At 48.8% G+C, this 19892-nt stretch overlaps 1 protein-coding gene across 1 annotated transcript in view; it reads right to left on the bottom strand.

Annotated features, from left to right (window-relative positions):
* Positions 1 to 19892, bottom strand: part of ATP6V0D1 (ATPase H+ transporting V0 subunit d1) — a 29934-nt gene that overhangs the window by 2835 nt on the left and 7207 nt on the right. The window contains exons 2-5 of the mRNA XM_026034451.1: positions 18368 to 18539; positions 6358 to 6536; positions 3022 to 3101; positions 312 to 389 (exon numbers count right to left, since the gene is read on the bottom strand). Of these exons, the coding sequence (XP_025890236.1) occupies positions 312 to 389; positions 3022 to 3101; positions 6358 to 6536; positions 18368 to 18539 (509 nt within the window). The remainder of the gene's footprint in view (positions 1 to 311; positions 390 to 3021; positions 3102 to 6357; positions 6537 to 18367; positions 18540 to 19892) is intronic.

Raw genomic sequence — 19892 nt, forward strand, 5'->3', positions numbered from 1 at the left:
CTGCATGCCCACAGCTGGTCCGACCATGGAGACTTGCCATGAGCAGAGCAGCAGGGGCTGCTCTCCTGCTCCTCATCCAGGTGAGAGGATGAGCATGCAAAGGCAATGAACTTGTGAGCAGCTAGCAGGATCAGGCCTGGGGCACCACGGCACCCAAGTTCTTCTAAGATCTCCTACTGAGCAGACTGGGAATACACACTGGGCTGCTAAGAGCATCTTGGGCAGTCTTCATACTGACAGGCTGGCTGGCCCAGAGCAAAGAATGCCACTGCAATACAGTCTGCCCTGAGTACAAGGGGTCCCAGACCTACCTCCAAGATCGGGCACATAGCATCTGCTGTGGTACCCCCGAGCGCCTTGCAGAACTTGTAGAAGGACTCCAGGTACGCCTGGAAGAGAAAGGGCAGAGGAACACTCCAGCACTGCTGCACTTCCCGCCCCACAGGCCACTCAGGCAAGCGGGGATGCTCCAGACCGTGTTTAACACGGCACAYCCTCGGGACAGCGTTTCCCCCAGAGCTGGAGGCAGGCAGCAGGATTTGGTTTTGGTCATGAGACCGGGCAAGCCTACTGCAGGCAAGATCCCCAGTCCCCAGGGTTAAAGCTAACGGGTGCCTTTCTGCTCCTTTGAGTGGTCTACCTCTGGACTTACCATAGTCTGACATGGTTTCCCGACCCTGCTGCAGGCATGCCAAGCCACACAAACAGGACTTCAGCTCACTAAGTGCAGCTTGGTTAAGTGCAGCTGAGAGTTTAGGAAAGATGTCTGCRAAATGAACTAGCTGTTCTCTGTAATTCTCTTTTCTACCCTGCAGCCGCTTGCTCTCCGTCCCGTTGTATAAAACATATAGGGCTAGACACAGCTACGCTGCCTCCTGGAAATGTAATCCTACATGGAAACACCGTCTTTCACCTGGAAGACAACTGTAACTCCCAAAAAGAGACAAGATTGCAGAGCATGAGGCCTGGAGTGCTGCTCAGCAAAAGTGTTCTCAGAAGAAGTCACCACATGATACATCTTCCCTGACCCACACTTGCTATCAGAACCACATAAAAGAGGAAAAAAATTAAAAGGACASCAAGACTTCACAAATCTCTGCCTTGTCACAACAGCTCCAGGGCTGAAAGTGGACCAGGAATGCAGGTGATGGAAACTTTTCATCTCTGTGCTAGGGGAGCGCCCAGATTATTGTGTTTTGTAAATATTTACTACTACACAGCGCAAATGGCCTCTGCCAGGTGAGCACTATACATAAAAGCAGCATTACCTCCAGGAGGTGGAAAGTTTTTCCTTACTGCTGCTCTAGCGCAGGTAAGCGCAGAGCATCAGTCCGTAGCCTTATGATGGGTAATGGATAATGAACGCGGGCATGGATAATGAACTTTGCTTGAGATCCACAGAAAAGGGAACTTGGGTAAGAGATTCASGTCGTTAACTTTGCCCTTCTCAGAGCTCACGTGCAGCCAGAACGGCTTAAAATCAAAACCAGGCGATCTCAAATCTCCAKCACTGAAAGAGGCTCCAGCACCACTGGGGAAACTCACGGACGGTAAGAGCAACCACAGTGAGTCCCTCCAGTTCACTGCCTTGTCTCCCACAGCAGCCAACAACAGATACCCAATGAATCCAGTGGAAAAGATCACTCCCTCCTCCTGCCGGTCTCATTGGCTTTTCACATTCAGATCTAGGGGAGGTCCGTGGAGCCTCTCTTCCAAAAACACCACCAGGTCTGGAAGGCAGCACTTATCTCTCTTCTCCACAGCATGGCACCTATTCTCCGAGGCAGGAATCTATCCTGAGTGAAGGAATATCTGCCTCAAAAAGGACACGGGAAAGGATATCTAGGCATGAGGGACACCACTATACAGCACCCAGCAGTGCTTGCTCCGTGCTCAGCCCTGCTCCCACAGCTGCACCCTCTCAGGAGGGTCTGAAGCCTGCAAGGGAGGACAGAGTTATGCAGAGAGCCTTGCCACCCCCTCTGGAGCAGGAGATCAGCACGTGCCAGGGACCACGTGCAGCTGGSTACAACCACCAAGGCGCAGCAGCTCTTCCCCCACTCCTGCCTTCCCCTCAAGCCGGGCTCATTTTCCACCTCTCCCAAGGGACCCCAGCTACCTTTGGAAGCAAAGGTCACACGCCGACCACTAGCTGGCTGCGACCAGTCCAAGCAAGGTTGCCAGATACGATCTGCATCCTACCCTCAGTCCAGAGAGCCAAGTGATGAAGCGATAGCCACAGCCTGCACATAAACACACGCTCCTGCAYTGCCAGCGGGAGCCAGGCAGTGCCTGCCAAGGAGAAAGCTGCTTCCATACAGACTCCGAGCAAGGCAAGACCTCCATACCCCTGCACCAACGCCGTCCCCAGCCTGCAGGTCTCCTCTAGGCTAGCAGCAATTCTCTTTACACTCCTCTACCAAGAGCACTTGGTAGAGACCAACCACTGCTGCTAAAGGCTCGAGAAGACTGTTGGAGACTTTTCCAAAAGAGTCCAAGACAGAGAACCAGGCTCGTGAGAGTCCTTCAGTCAAGTTTAAGGTCAAGCTGCTTTAGCACTTCAAGTGCAAGAAGTCCATGTCTAAACTGTGTGGTTAAGGAACAACCTCCTGGCGAGTGCCCGAGGAAGTTCATTCAAAGCCAAGACATTTGGCAAAGCCTCCTGTGTAGACTCGTGACAGCCTGAGAGTCCCCAGTAAAACCACTAAGCTAGCTCTGCTGCCTTCACTCTGCGGCCCTGGGTGAGCAGACCTCTGGCACTATTTTTATTTTCCAGTGGACACAACTAGCTCTTAGTCACATTTATACCATCACCAGTCCAGGGAAGAAAAGAGAGAGAAAGTCAATTTATTTTTCATGTGCTCTTAAGAGGAAAATATCCTCTTGCCTTGGTCTGAGAAAAGGCAGCCTAAGCTGAGGCTCCTGGAAGCACTGGGAGATGACCTATGACAAGCAGGAATAAGCGTCCTACGGGGAAGTTAACAATTCTTGCCCTGCTCCACCCGAGGAAGGCTCACTTACCTTATACAGCGTGTTTCGAATGATCTCAATGTTCATTTCATCCAGGTCCTGTTCCGAGATGCAATCTTGGAAGAAGGCGGCTGAAAGAGAGCCACAGAGAGAGTGAGTGTTGCCCTAACCAGCCCCTTGCCCATCGCTTCCCGGTGGGAGCAGTACCAGAGCCACCAGCAACCCTGGGTAGAAGCAGCCTGCGTGCTGAGCTGGCTCTTCCTAAGCCCGGCCTGTATCTTCAGCAGCCACCAGACTGCCATGACTCAAAACCTCAGGCTCCACTATGGCTTCCCCAGGCCACAGTCATTTTCAGGCTCTCACTTGCAAGTCTTTCTTCACCCCTTAGTCCTACAGCTCGGTTAACAATTCATTTTTAGCAAAAAAAAAAAACCTCAAGTGGAAGTGCCAGGACAGCCTATGTAGAAGAAGCTCAAACTGTTCCCAGATGCAGACATCCAGAGGTGACAACACAGCTTCTGAACTGCCTGCTTCTGCACAGCAGCAGCATCCAAGCATCCAGCTGCAAGACAGCAGCTAAAATGTGCTGAGGAGCTGCCTCTGTGCATCTCCCTTCTCCTCCAGCCTCTCAGCTGGATCAAGGACACATGGGGATTCTACAGTTCTTACAGCCTGTGACACTCCACATGGGAATTCCAGGAGAATTTCCCCCCTGACAGCTCTGCCTCTCCTATTTTTCACTTCCTCCAAGGCTTTTTATTCCTCTAGTTGAAGGTGAGCTGCAGCAGACAAGATTTACCACTGTATTTTGGTAGGAACCTCCTCCCTACCCATTTTGCCAGAGTATCTTTGAGAAAGACCTTGAGAAACTGTTGCCACCTAAGGAATACAAACGGATTTCAGGCTTAACAGACCACCAGCAACACCAGTGCCTTTGTATAAGCAGTCCATAAAGATGAGTGTGCTGCTCTGCAAGGTATGGCCCAACTGACTGCATCCAGCACGATGCAAGGCTCTTTCCACTCACATCTGTGAGAACACAGTAAAAGTCATTTCCAGAACTTTTCTGACCTCTTCTACTCCCACTCAGCAGCTAGTTTTGCTGAATTTGCTATATATAGAGAGAAATGTGATCTTCCTCAGCTTACATACACACCAGCTGTGGGAAACGAACGCTCCTACCTGACAGGGAGCCGTGCTTGACAGAACAGGCACCCTACAGGTTCACAYCTCTGGGGAGCACCACGAGCTCCCCGAGCCTCAGCAGCTGCACCCGGGATCACCAGTCCGGAACGGYCCCACGGAGGTTTCTTTGCAGGAGCATCAGAGACCACTGCCACGTAGCCAACGCGCGACTGCTCGCCGCAGCAGGCAGAAGTGACAACGGAGGGTGCCAGCGCCGCTTTTCCCTGGCAGACTTGCTGGCGAGTGGAGCAGCGGCTACTTCAGAGCAGCAGAGGAATGAGCACGCAGCTATTTCGGTTCCCGGCCCTCCAAAATCCCAATTCAGGCTAGCAGTTAACTCGGCTAACCTAGGAGAGCCATGAGGGTTTGGGCATTCCTACCAAGCCACGTAGCCACGAGCACTTCTGCGAGGCCGCGCTGCCGTTTCGGTGCGTGTGGTCACTGGAAGGAGAGCAAGTTCAACCACGGCAGCGGGCACCGCTTGCTTGTTTAGGCAACACGGCTGCTCCCCACAGACCCGCGCTGCACAACGCCATCGTAGATGGCACACGGTGCCAAGGGCATGAGCAGGGCAAAGGGCWGCAAGATGAACTCACATTAGCCAGGGCAGACGTTGGCAAAGCTCGCTCTGGTGCAAAGGCACGTGCAGGCAAGTGGCAGAGACCCTCAACTTCACCAGCGCCACGCAGCTTCTTCAAAATCACCTCAGATGTTCTCACCGCATACCCATCCTGAAGATTTAAGGTCCCCAAGGGCTAATACTCTCTTGGAAATGCTCAGTTCTGTCTCATTCTCCACAAAGGTTCCAGCTTATTTATGAGGATGGTCTTTGCATACATCACCTCTACCATGGCTCCACTTGGTTTGCATGCAAAGTCTTGGCTCTCCTGCTGTGCTGTCCCATTTAACAACCTCACCAGAGCTTCACTCATGTCTCACATGCAGAGAAGGGGAGGGCAGTGCTGAGCCCTGCTGCAGAAGCAGCTCAGACCTTCAGTGGTAGCCACATCTCTTCTGACTTGTTTCCTCATCTTTGTTGGGCTTTACCTGGTGACTCATTTTTCCACGCCAACTATTTCGCTTGCCCCATTGCTAGAGAGGCCAGAAAAGGGAGAGGCTAGAAAGTGTAAAGAGCACTTTCAGTTACAAAAACAATCACAACCATCAAACCCAGCACGAGGGTTTAAAGTGTTTTGTTCTTTGTAGCAACTCCAAAAGAATGATTAATCACTGACTCAGTCGTACCTCGTTATTTTTGCCTGCAGATGCTCAACTACAAAGTCTCCTGTGGCCACCTCTCCTGCTACTGCAGAAAGTTTTCCGTATTACTCCAGAACCACTTTCCGCACCTTTTACCTTTAAAGAAACCATCTGCCTAACCAGGTGCTTTTAAGATAACTGTTTTTACAGCATCACGTGCCTCCTGGAACACATATGTAGCCCTAAGACCGTAGCTGAGCTGTAGACTCATTAGCCCAGTCCTCCAACAGCCTGTGACTCAGTTACACCTCTGCAAAACCAACCTGCCTATGTGTGGGATTCCAGCATATAGAGAGCTTCTAGAGTTCATTTTTAACTGCTTTTCTTGGTCTAGAGATGGTTTTATTAGTCTTTAAACAAGGCTGGGCATGTGCAGAGATCCATAGTTACACCTACAAGAAATTGTTCCACAGTCCAGTTGGACATGCTAGCGGTTAAGCAGCTTCACTCCAGCAGAGGACCTTAAAGTCCTTCAATAGGAGCGTAAGGGCTATGTGTCCCATGACAATTTTTTAGAGGTCCCATGACAATTTTTTAGAGATCCCATTCTCTAAGACCTCTCAAACTTTCTTTGAGAAGAAAGTTTGTTTCAAGTCACTAGTTTCGAGTCGTGATTTCCAGAAGGGAGGGCAAATCGGCCTGTGTATCAGATCTAGCAACACCTGCACAGCCACRAAGGGTCAAGGCTTGGTTCACACAGACCATATTCTCCAGCAGGGAATTCCTTGTTGCCAGTGCACTGGATTTGCCATTTGTTGAAGCCTGTAGAGAGACAGCTGGCCCTCCAGGCAAGAAAAACAGACACAAGACAGACCTAAGCCTGAATCCAAGCCCAGCACCCACAGTGCTCCAGCAGTGCAACTTGGATCTAGTTAGACCATGAAGGAACATGGACATCTGCTCCACACATATCTAAGCGACCCTTTGAAAGGCTCTGCTCACCCAGAGGAGTGTCCACCAGGATTGCATTGTACAGCTCTGCGGGCGTCTGCGCGATRTTCACGGCTTCCATCTGCTCAAAGCTGCCCAGGGGATGGCACTTGGGCACCAGCTCGGAAATGGAACGTTGGTGCAGAGTCCCAGTGATCAGCAGAATGACATTGTCAATCATATAGCTGTACCTGGAGAAGTACAAGAGAAAAGCCTGTCACAAATTGGTTAATACAAACAAAAAAATAAGAAAAAGAAAAATGTCAGGTGAGTAAAAATGGTCCTGCTTAGCAAGACCATGACAAGAGGGAACCAGGGATGTGCTGATCAGAAAAGTGCTCATCTACTTTGTCCACCTATGGTCTATCTACAGAGAAAGGGTCATGTGGCTGCAACCCTGCACTCTTCCAAAGAGCTAGCAACTCTGGTAGCTGGCATGGATTTTACTCACATCATCATGCAATCACATGCAAGCCTTTTTCACATCTTTACCAGTAAAAAGCAACACGCTTTGGCACTAAGCCAAATCACAAAGCTCCTCACTAAGTTCTCTGCTGAAACTACATAGGACTAGCAGGTTTTTACAGTCGTCTGCGCTGCAGAGGTGGCTAAAGGACCATCCACCGCTGCGGCTTCTCACCAGATTTCAACTCTGCCCGGAGCACCCGTTGCAGATAGAGGCACGAAGCAGAGCAGGGGAAAAGGACAAGGTAAGGAACTGACCTGCTGAGAGAAGTCACGGGTGAGCACCATGTTTKCAGTCAACAGAACTGCTGGATACAACTGAGCTCCTGTAAACCCCCCCATCTGCACCTCTACAGCATTCTCAAATATGTTAAATTACATTTTTGAAGTGACTTGTTAGCTTTTCTTTAGCAAAAGGAAGAAATCTACAGTATCAGCCTACCATGGAAGACAGCGAGTGGAAGAGATGCAGCATTAGAGCAAGAATCTAGTGGACAGTGAAGATTAATGCAAGAAATCAGGAAATGGCCCTCGGTGCTTGAGCAATCGAGTCACAGATTTGCCTGAAGACTGGGGACGTAACAGCTGGTGGCCTTGGCCATGCAGATGCAGCAAGATTTCCTGGTGTCACTTAAAAAACAAGGGCCCGAGAGGAAGARTGTCCTCAGCAACGAGACACCTTCAGCACGGGCTGAATCACGAGTCGARTGGCAGATCTGGGAACCTGAAAAATATGAAGTAATATGAGATATTTTGGGGCAGAACAGACCTCTGCAAGTGTCCCTTGTTAGCACAGGGAAGGGGAGAGATGCTGAAAGGGCAGGATGTTTGCGGTTTTGCGAGTCCCTCTCGCTCTAGAGTCAGACCTAGCTCATTATTTAGCTGGCAGATGGAGAGAAAGGCTTGGAGATGGCTTGGCAAGAGCTATTGCAGAGCAGGCAGGATCAGGCCTGGCGTCAGGCAGAGCATCAAAGTCCCGTGAGCTCTGGCTGGGCCTCCCATGACCAAATTCACTCCTTATTCAAACGGGTGTTGCCTTTTATTCCTCCACATGGCCCAGGTGAGTAAGGCACTTTCTGGCACYATCATTCTTGTGGAGAGCTTTCTATGCTTGTGATTCACATTTCTCGTGGCGCTTAGTCTCCAACGATGGTGATCAGGACAAGTGTCATGGTACCAGGAAACCTCCTTCCACCCTTTGCTCCACAGGGTCATTTCCCTTCCTAGTGTTTGYGCAGCTCTCACCATGGAGATGGCTGCGGTCTCCAGGACACCAAGGAGGGCCTGTTTATGAGAACCGAGGGCAAGTCCTTTGCAGCAAGCAGCTGCTCTTGGTAAACACAAGTTCCCGCAGCCTCACACGGATTCAGCTCCACCAGGACAAACATACAGGAGATCACTTCCGAGTGCTGCTGTCCACACTCGGATGCACATAGTTTTGTTCAGCGACACACAACAGCTCTTAGGAAAAGATCACACGCAGGAATCCTGCCCGACTAAGGCCATAAAGTAGCAGCAGATCATGCTCATTTCTAAGATTTAGCCTACAAAGGAACGTGCTCATTTCACAGTCTGCTGGTASAGCTCTCTCCTAGGCCCCAGGTTAGGATGGGTTTTGCAGAGCTTCTCCATGAGATGTTGTCAATCTGCAAAGAGCCTTTACAAGCCAGCCGTATCAGAAGAACTGGAACGATGCCTGGAGCTGTTCAGAGGTCTGGAGAGAAGCGGAGCTCCTGCCTTGCTGAATGCACATTGATCTCTTCCTTGCACTTCCAGTCCAGCTCAGCCTGAAAGTCACAGTTAGGTTTGGGGAGAGCTGCCCAAGATTGACTCGTTTTACATGTGGGAAGCTCTTTCTTTCAGCCTGCTGCAGACTGTGAGAGTTTGTGACATGACTCTTCCCATTCCATTTATTCACCTTAACTCACTTGGGTTTCCTCATCCTCAGAGCAGTCTAAGGAACGTCAAGGTTACAGACCAAACACCAAGGCCTCTATCAGGCCCCGCAGCCACTTTTTGAAAGAGCATTTCACCGAGTGAGCTTAGTTAAGTCTTGCTGCCAGAGAAAGACTCAAGCTTGGGAGATAAGGAGCCACCACGAGCAAAGCAGAGGGAGATTCCTCACTGATGTGACCATGCTGCAAGCCTTTATGGCAAGAAGGGGGCTGCAGCATGACTGGACTCATTAACTCACTCAAATGCAAACTCCACCACTGCCCCAGTAGAGCACGCTCCAATTCTTCCTCRAGAAGACCATTACCTTGCCATGTGCTTTAGCTCCTAAAGCATCTGAACCTTCACTAGTTCTCAGTGCAGCGCGTAAAGGGACCAGACTATTCCAGRAGGAGCTGTTTGGAGGTCTTACTTGGGGTGCAAGAGAGACCAACACACAAGAAAGGCTGAGTAGCTCACTGGGAGCACTGGATCACGCAGTAGGAATTGGGAGGAGAAGGCACTACCTGGAGGCTCCATGTAAGCTACAGTTTGACCTGGGGCAGTAGGGCTGTAGTGAAAAGGTGGCAGCTGATCTCAAGGCTCCACCTTGGTCTCCAAGAAAGCTATAGCGAAACTCTGGAGCCAGACCATACACTCCTGCTTCAAGCTGCTATCTGCTGATACAGGTAGGAGATTATGAAAAGACTGGGTGTTCAGCCAGAAGCGGTATCATGTATATAGTTACACCCTGCCTTGTTTTTCCATTCACCCACTGAAATGAGGTGTGTTCCTTTCCACAAATTCACATTCACGGAAACACAATTTTCGTTGACACCTGGAAGTGTCAATAACAAGACTAGAGATTTTCTTAATAAATACAGGAAAGCATCAAGTGCAGAAACTTTATTCCCAGCAAAAACCTGTCTCAATGCAGCCTTCAGAATCCAATCCTCAGGTGCAGCTGATGCAGCTTAACTCCTGCACGGTCTCAAAGATGACAGCAGGCTTTGTAGGTGCTTTCTAGACAGACATAAAGAAACAGAAGCTCTCAAGTTAACTCTACCTTCGTCGGAGACAGATGTTGCCTTATGGCTTCCTGGACTCCAAGAAAACGTGGGCCACTCTGGCACACCTGAAGCCCAGGGAGCATCTGGTTCAACACAACCTACCTTGGACAAGCTCCACAGAACATGAGAGCAAGATCAGCCTGGGACAACATATAAAGAAGGCAAAAAGAAGTGGTTTGTTCCAGCAGCAGTAGATTAGAAAGACTGTTCTCRCTACCAGATTTGAGTTGGTCTCTAACACGCATGGAAAGGCCACTTGGAGAAGATACAGGAGAACCAAGCTCCAGAAACCAACCTTGGGGCTAGCCATCCATGGATGCTGGAATCAAGGAGGAAGGACAAAGCACACGCACAAGGGCACCACAGGCACCTGGAGAATATGTTTTCTCCCTTTGGGGATTATTTAGGCACAGCTACTGATAAACAAAATATGCACGGAAAAAAAAAAAAAAAAAAGATTACAACAGCCCAGTGAATACTGGGAGAGCTTTTTTGTTGCTGTTTAAACAAGGAGAGCTCATAAAATACATGGAAGTTCATCACGTGGGYGCTTTACAACTTGGCTCGCAAGCCCTTGGGCAGAGCCACGCATGGCCACCCCAAGACACTCGGGGCTTCTCCTTCCCCCACTTACTAATCTAACCATAAAGAGTCATTGTCCTACAGCAGATAGGTCGGCTTTTTATTGCTTTCTGCTCCAGGATACTGAAGAAACTGTAAACAATACTGCAAGTGGTCACAAAGCATGACTAATGGCAGAACATTGCATGACCTGCGTTTCTCAGGAATCCTCTGAAAGCCCTGCCAAGCTGTAGTTAAACAGCTGCTCTAGGAAGGGTCATGAGGACAGCCCTCCATGTCAACAGTGAAACGCAGAGATCGGCGGGGCTGATAATAGAAAGCACAGTCCCTGCGGAGGGTGCAGGGGGGAAGGACAGGGCTGTGCTCAGGTGCTTTGGCTTCTCCTCGTGCCCCGAGCTGCAAACCTGCTGTTTGTAAGGAGGTATTCGAGTTATAACTTATGAGCCTCCCACCTGCGGGCAGGTTTCCTGTCTTGCACGAGGCACTGGGATCCAGGGGACCTGCAATTTTGAGCGAATGAACCAAAACAAGGTTATCCAGAGCACAAGTGAGCAAATCCACAGGGCTGTGTGCCAGCATGGCCAGGGCACCGTTATAGCGCRTTACTCACCRTGCACRGTGAACATTTGTTACCTGAGTGTCTGAAGCGCCTAGAATGGCTCAAGRTTTTGCTCAAGCAACTCTGCCCTCYTCCAACACCAGCATGAGGCTTTAATTTAAGACAAGGCTACTGCTCGCAAAGCAAAGGTCACTAGGGGACTGCGCTGAGCGGCTCATCACGTTACTCCAGAAGCGTGTTATTTAGGGACAAAATAGCAAGGKGCCAGAGCAGGGCTCTAATCTCAGTGTAAACTCGAGAGCTTGAAGCTACRATGGAGTTGAACTGGTGAGAGATGATTTTAGATACTTTTTTTTTTAGACACTTTTAGTATTTTAGAGCATTTAGTGCTTCCCTCTCGCAGCTCACCCACATCAGGTAGTTGGGGGCTGAGAATGAGACTGGGGGACTCGAGAATAGGGACAGAGAGCTACAAGTGAGAGTCTCATAAATGATTAGAATTTTTTCGTACTACACTTTTCCTAGGTTTTGCCTTAGTGTAGGATCAGCCTTGGGTTCTTGTAAAAGGGAGTAAAGGCATCCGCTTATTAACTCATTTCTTGAATCTTTTTGAACTCCTAATTTAAGTTGCCACTGGAGAAGGCCACAGAGATTGTGAAACATGGGACCAATACYAACAAGGAAGCCAGCAGACAAGACACTTATTTCTACAGGGTGGTTTGGAGATGAAAAGTAAATAACGTGAGAGCTGTCCTGGATTGAAAAGGAAGGTTTCACATCCAGAAGCCCTCACGGAGGCTTGTTGAGTAACCACACGTGAACGGAGCAAAATCCTGGGGTCCTTTTTTCAGCTGGGACTAGAAGAAGTCAGAGCAGCAGCTCCTGGCCACGAGCAGCTTCCCCCTGGGTCTGCAGCTGAAAGTCAGGCAGGGCAGGGATCGCAGGAATACCACAGGTGACACCCTGCCCGAAGCACAAAAATTCCCATTTTTCTACCCTCTATTTTCCCAGAGTTGCATCAATAGAAGTCACTCGCGAGCGGCGATTTCCTGAATCCGACGAGGAGAAGGCTGAAATTTTACAGCTGCTACCACAAACGAAGGGCAACGAGCCAGGAAGTGGGTGCCCTACTGAAAATCAGTGACACTATTTCRCAGGAACACGTTACAGCGTTGCAGCGCTCCCAAGGCTGCAGCAGCTTCGCAAATCCCAGCAGCCAAGAACGCTCCTGGCACTCAGCTATATTTAGCTGCATCTCTGCATGATTTTCACCATSTTTTAGCAAGTCTAGGTCTCTTGGGATCGTGATCCAGAAACAGATGAGCACTCGTTCAGCTTAGCATTAGCTGTGTTGAAAGCTAATGAGGGGAAAGAACTGCTAGATGAAGCACTCTAACTTCGGGGCTTTATGAATATGACGATGCATTCTCAACACATCAGTCTCTTTAAACCCCAGGGAGGGATGTGGGCATCTACAGCCTCATGCAGGTCTGCAGTGACCTAACACTTGCTGCTCCAAAGCTTGGCCTGAAAAATAAGAGGCTAGTAAGTAAGGCTGAGCCTAGGCACTCTGCACTGGGCTGAGCACACTCTACAACTAACTGCATTTTAAACATCAACCAGAGTTGTGTTGTGCTCATGCAAACCTGTCACAGAAGCCCAATATGCATAAACTATTTTGTCACCTTCCTTGCATATAAATCACTAGCATTAAGGAGATAATATAAAAATCAGAATATAAAAAAAGGACAATAAGATGAAAGGCTGCACTGTGCATGCCTTAAACTATGCCAGGTGGATGCAGGATTTTGCTAGGTTYCTAAGCACTGCAGTACTTTATCACAAGCATTTGTTAGCCTTGAAACTTGCACTATTTCTGGAAGAGATGGAGCCACGGAGCATAAATCCCCAAGAGAGGTCCAAACGCAATGCCTTGATCTCCCAGGCCTCTCCCGGGCTGAAACTGTCAGTCTAAAGCAATGACTAAGAGAGGTAGAAGAAAAATGTAGCTGCTAAGATCCAGCGCCAGAGGACCTTGAGAACAGCTTCACTCAAGGAAACAACATATATTATTATTATGGGACAGGTGCACTGGGTCAGGCATTAACCCAACTTAGGGCAGTGTACGTTGGTGGCCTTGTAGAAAAGTTGCAGCCATCATAATCACAGATAAAGCCATCTTCCCTCCTCGTTTCCTCTCTCCAACAGATTTGATGTTTAGTCTATGACGGGAAGGCTGCGAGACAGGACGCGAGCGAAGTCCACGAACGGTCCCTTCATGCTGCATAATCAACGCAGAGATGGAGCTTTAAATGAAGCCTGAAAAGAGAGTTAAGTCCACGCACTGCTACTGCAAGAAAGGACTTCTGCATCTTTGCCATCACCCGGAACATGTGGCTAGGTCTTTTAAATCATTACTGTGACTCACCAGGCTCGCCAGGCACCATACTAAGAGCTTCCAAGAGAAGAGGAGGCTCAGTGAGTGTGAGCACCGTTAGGCTGTTCCAGCTCGAGGCAGCTGGCCAAAGGAAATATTTGCTGGGTTGGAGAGGCTTGGGAGAGAAGGATCCCCCTCAATGCAATAGGGCGTTTCCATCTCCTTTCACAGAGCAGGGCGCCCTTCTTGATTAGGACAGTGACGGTGATTAAGATAAATCAGTTTCCTTCAGGTGATGAAAGGACCCAGAATCAGTGGTCAAGCAAATGTGCTCTGCATCCTCCAGGGAGGCACGAGAGCAGCTGCATCTCTGCCACCCAGAGGACAAGAGCCCAGGACCATTTCCACACCAAAAGTTACCTGTGCTCTTATTTTGAGGGTTATATAATCCCTCCAAGACCTTGGCTTATCATTTCAACTTTACACTCCCTTCAAACAGGGAAAGAGCTCGAGAAAAACCTGCCTTTCTCTGCCAAAGGCATCTTTGCCAGAAAAGGCTCGTAAAGCGTTTATTGCAGGATCCCCAGCACCCGTGTAATTTTTGCTCCCTGATCCCTCCCTGCCCCAACAGCCAAGGATTGAACAGCTAATTGAAAATAGCASAGCTTTAACCACAGTGGCACTGGGAAAAAGAAATCCTTTGGATTGCTGCGCTTGCCCAAAGAAGCTGCAAACCTCTATAATGCTRGAGTTATTTCTTCTGCCGGAGAGCACTTCAAAAGGATGTAGTTATATGCTATAACCACATGCGCTGTGCCAGGATGCACACTCCAGCCCATCTGAAATAGATGACAGGCAACTTCCTACTCCACACAAGGGCACTGGTCTTGAGCTCAAGCAGCAATTGAAATAATTTGGCTCTAGAAAAACCGCTGTTGTAAGAGTTGGGTTGAACTCAAAGCCATGCAGAAGAAACCAGATCTAGGCAGCGCAAGGGAGAGGCAGAGCGGGAGCCGGTCAGGGAAAAGGCAGTAGAGGGAAGTGCCAGGCAAGGCATGAGCAAGGGGGAAAGGTTCACACAGCCTCATCAAAAGCAGGTCTTGTGAGCACCAAGCCCCAACAGCCAAATTCCCAGCTTCAACCTCAGGGCAAGGAGACTCCTGTTCCCAAGGTAGAGCAGACCAGTGAGGTAATGGCAAATAATGATCTAGTCTATCCTCTCATCACGGGCTTGAGAGATGGGTCGGATGTACTGCACCGCTGACCCAGGTCCACCCCAGGCCTCACTCTCATGGGTGACTCCTTGAAAGCTGCTTGAGCAGAGTGACCAACAAGTCCCCCAACCTGAACCCAAGATCATCTTTGCCCATCCACGTGCTGCGACGGCTCAAGGGGTCAAACAGCCACCCAAGGGCTCAGGTTAGGCTGCTGTGAATCCACACTTGGTGCTAAAGCCAGGCCACAAAGCTTTTGTTTTCCTCTCCCTGGAAAAATACTCCCCAAAGAAGACAATCCGATCAGACTACAGCTGACTGGAGCTAGACACGATCCTATGAACTACAAATAAAGATTCACATTGAAGCACAGACAGGGACACTGCAAAGAAAGAGAGACAGACCATGGCATTGTGTCAGGCTAAGACAAAGAACAAAGCCTTTACAGAAGGGCAGGCCAGCAGATCATAGAGAAGAACCTAAAAACCACTTCCATCCCATAAGTCAATACATGCTTGTTGAGTTCAGGAAGTGGGTTCTGCTGTTTCAAGTACACTTAATACCTGTTTGCTGCTGCCCTACAGCGTGTCTCTGCTTTCCCGCAGCCAAACAGTCAGTTATTTGTGTTGGAGCAGAGATGTTGACAGCCAACATGTGCCCATCAGTCAGGGCTATTACGAGTGGCATAAAAACGTGGGGAAGCACGAGCAGCCACCGCCAAAGCCATCTGTGCAGCAAAACAGCCCAACACGGAGCTCACAGGTGCTTTATAGAACGGTGGTTCCTCCTGTGATGCCTCCTGGAGCACCTCAAGCCGAGCTCTTTCCTGTTGCAGTGATATTGGAGGCCACAACAGCCACCACCTGAGAAAACCAAAGGGAAATCAGCCAAAATCCTAAATATTTTGTTACTAGCAACGCTTATGAGGAGAAAGATCTTGGATAAGACTGGAGCTGGGAAAGAACGTGGTGCCAGGAAGGAAACGGGATGAACAGACATTAGTGAGAGCAAGGGCCTTGTGGAATGAAGACCTCCCTTCGAAGACATCAGGTAGCTACTTTGATGGGTCGGGKTTTTTTTGGTGTCCTTTTAAATACTGCTCTTTGGGCTGTAGTCTGCAGGCAGGTTAATTCCTGTCCACCTGCGCAGCCCTGTACAGGGCCCCACGCGAGCCCAGGCACAGGAAGACACAGGGCTGGAGTGCCACCTTCTGGCAAGGTCCCGACAGCTCTTGGACACCTCTCTGGCCTCCTCAAAGCAGGGCAGYGAAGAGCACATGAAGAACATGCTCCCTCTCTGTGCTCCAGAGCTCTCCCCCTCACACAATATGAGATGAGTCCTTTGGTGGCATCTGTCACAGCAGCACTGCTGCTTCTGCTTCCCATGTCCTCAGTTCCGTTGGAAGAGGCAGGAGAAACCGCGTAGCACAATTCCACACAGGGATAAAAGTTATGCAGGGCTGCATAACTTCTGGCAGGCTGGAGCAATCAAACGTAAGGCCAATAGTCAGTCCCGAGATCAAACATTTCCCTGGATCTTCTCAGCAACGTGCCCTGAGGTCAAAGTCTGAGCATTCCCCCTCCAAAAAGGTAACTCTGGAGAGTCAAAGCCACATATGGATCAACTCTAAAGTGCTACAGAGTCCAATTCACAAAGTTTGAATCTTGACTTGTATGAAWCCACCTCATGGCACCAGCCATCCATAGTTTGGCCATTTTCAGCAAGGTGTTTCCAAGCATTTAACAGGTCTCGTGTGGGATTAATTCAGGACAGTTAAATCAAAGATGCTGGCACCAGCACATGCTGCCAGCCTCTGAAACGAGCTGCTCACCCTGCTAGTTATGTGGGACATGAAGGGGAAGCCTCGTGCTGGCAACAGTAGAACACACYACAAAACTTACTCTAAGTGCAGAAGACTCCCCTCTCCCAAGCCAAGACTACTAAAACCACAGAGGGAGGTTCAGGGAACAGACCACAGGCTGGAACAGACCACAAGAAGTCACCTTGGGCCTGCCCTTTGTCCACAAGCCCGGTCACTAACACACCAATATTATCAACAAAGTGTTGAGGCACCTCTGCAAACTCCTTGTATTTTGCAACCTTCATTTTTCTGTTTTAAAACATTTGTAGTGTCACTGGAAGCCCCTAGAGCATCCAGGATACTGCCAGTCTCTTCAGGATGGACCAGCTACATCTGATAAGCACATTCTCCACCGCATAATACTCCACTGGTATGATAAACACAAACCCAGAGGTGATCCCTCCATCCTTTCAYCAGCAGTGCAGCTCTGCATCTCCTGACAAGAAAGGCATCTCCATCCTCAGAGGTTTCCAGAACACCTGAACAACTTCAAGCTTCAAAGCCAGCTCTGCTCTGAGCAGAAAGTTAGACTAGAGCTGTCCTGAGGTAAGGGTTTTCCTGCTGTTCTCTGAAGAGCAAGCTGCTTCAAGTGCACTTTCCAGGAAACTGAAGAGTTGTCTCAGCAAGAGAAAAGCAGATGGAGACCACATGACTCTTAAGCCACACACAGCCCTTGATCTGTTAAAAAAAAAAAAAAAAAGACTATACCACATGACTGGTAGCAGGTCTACAATGGCTGTGATCCAGCTTTGCTGCCAAAAAATTAAAAATAATTTAAAAAATCACTATTCAGGATTATTAAAGTGATGATGCTCATCTCCCTAAAACAGTGAGTTATTCTRAACAGCAGGGATGAAGAGGGAGGATTTTCAGAAAAAAAATGAAGCAAAGGATGTTGTTACCAACCTGAGGCAGCAATCTCTGATTTCCAGCAAATCTGTTCTCCAACTGCATTATTTAGCATGACTCAGAGATGCATTTTGACTATTAAATACTTTAATAGTAATAGAGACTAATATAAAAATGCATCCTTTGAAGTTAAAACATTTAAGCACAGAATCAGCAAATGCAGATAAGAGCTGCACAAACCACAGCAGAGCTTTGCTGAGCTCTTGAGCAACACTTCAAAAACAAGAATCATGCATCTTGCCTGGATTTCACCATGTTGTCCCATGACCACTGCAGCCCTGTGGCAGTCTCTCACATTTAAAAATAACCAAGGGAGAAGTGATCCGTTACACGGGAACCCTTACAAAAAGCAAGGARTAACTTCAAACTGACAGGCAGGACAAGACCAGCACAACTGATGCTTCAGAGGCCAGCAAATCCTTTTCGTTGTCATTAAAGTGAGCACTGGACAGAGGGAAGCAGAGGAGAAACGTACAGGTTGTACRAAAGCTCTAGAGGAAGATGCTTGCAAAAACATTGTGCCATTTCAAGACTTTTACATGAGCTGAATGTGCCTCTTCTCAATCAGCTCCAGAGTCCTGTGTGTTTATATGCACCAACAGAGACAAGCTGGGGTGGCTGCAGCCCAGTCTTCTTCAYTGGCTGCACATTCTATGCCTTACCTTGCTCTAGTGGTGGCAATAATTATTACATCCCACTAAATCTGCTAAAGAAACCAAATCTGCCCAAGCCTAACCCTGAAAAGGGGTAGTTGGTCTATTTTTTGGCCAGCTCAGCTCCATGAATCAGTTAACGATGGGGTTTAGAGGAACCTCAGCTGACTCAACCACTGAGGTGGGATGGCAGGATCAGAGCAGCACTGGAGCTCACACACCCTGAGAGCAGAAGCCTTTGACAGGCCAGTGACACTGTGAAGAGCTTGAGATCTTCAGTCTGGGCCATGAACAGCTTCACCCATCAAGTTACAGAAAATGTAGTAGCTCCAGGGCTGCGTACAGACAGGTGATCTGAAAGTCTGCAAGAACAGTGGGGTTTCTAACAGCTGGTACTCACGTGATAAAGTCCAGAAAACTTGCTAGCGGCTCGTACGCTTGGTTCCTCATGTGAAGGAACTCCACCACCATCTTCTCCTTCAGCTTGTCATCTATGACGGACACGGTGAGGGGGGAGGCTTCGTTGGCCAGGAAATTCCCATAGTCTGTGCTCTGCAGGTGCAGTTTCAAGTCTAAAAAAGAAAGCACAAGCCAGTTCTACAGGTTTGTTTTTCCTCAGCATACTTGAGGATGCTGGAGCTCTGCACTTCTTTAGGTGTTCCTCTCTGAAAAGTCAGCTGGACAGACACCATGCTCTATATCAGACAGCTCAACGTGCAATTGGTTGTGTCACAACCTCAAAAATGCAGGAAGAGACCAGATGTTTCASAACCCCTGTCCCCTCTTGAAGGGAAAAAGGAGAGATGGAGCTGGGGTGGTGAAAGGGAAGCCTGAACCCAGCTCCTACAGCAGGCATCCCCTGGCCACGATGGAAGAACATTCTCCGAAGCCCTTCCCTCCTCCACTTTCAAGCAATTCTCGTTTCCTCTGTTACACTTGCTGTAGATACGACACCCAACCAAGCTGTGATCCTGGCAAACAAGCAACCATAACATGCTGAGCTCTATCAGGATAAAAAAAAAACCCTTATGTCAGCCAAAAGCATTAAGTGTCTCTATGGAAAAACTGAATCCAGAGTTGAGTGTCATATAATGCTAACTCTGGTTGCACTGGTACATAGTGTTCATCTGCCTTGAGCTTCACCTCAGAGGGCCACTTAGGCAAACATTCTCCTAGGCATTCAAGGCCTTTATAGGGAAAGGGATATTAGATGGAGGAGTTTAATCAAACCAGATGTGAATGCACTGTCCAAAAAAAGAAAACAAAACAAGACAACAACAGCAACAAAGGAAAGAAAAAAAAACAAGAAACTTCTCCATGATTTATCTGATGCAGAACACAGAGGCCGTCTTTCCATCTCGTTGAAGTGTTTAAGTTCTACCATCATGGCAAGAACATGARCGTCACTAAGGTCAGAGCAAGGAGTCAGCATAGCTCCAAACCCTTGCTATTTTGACACTGCAGGCAGCTAAAGGGGCAGGCTGGACAGCATCCTCTGCCCCAAGTTCCAAGATGAGTTTGCACTGCACCTACTTTTAGCAGGGGATCCAGGACGCAGCAAGGAAAACTGCTTGCCCAAAGCCAAGCAGCAAGGCTGAGGCAAGCAGGAACTTAGCCTAAATCTCTACTCCCCAGACTGCTTAACAAGGTAGCTAAGCTTTATTCTACCAAAGTACTACGAACCTAYGATCATGCTTTCAAGATAGGACCACGCAACCTGTGCTACTCGGGATAGTTTTCACCGTGACCCACATCACAAAATCCATCGCCCCTAAACTGCTCCATTCCAAAATTCAGGACGTCCCAAGRGAAAGCATGAAGCAAAACACAACAGTTGCTCACTGAAAATTAGAGATGGGAGTCCCTGAAAGAGTCATGTGCCTTTATAACCAGGCTGCAACATAAGGGACAGGGGACTAGAGTAG

This window comes from Nothoprocta perdicaria, unplaced genomic scaffold (assembly GCF_003342845.1).
Source record: "Nothoprocta perdicaria isolate Ctin4 unplaced genomic scaffold, notPer1 scaffold_143, whole genome shotgun sequence".
Taxonomy (NCBI): domain Eukaryota; kingdom Metazoa; phylum Chordata; class Aves; order Tinamiformes; family Tinamidae; genus Nothoprocta; species Nothoprocta perdicaria.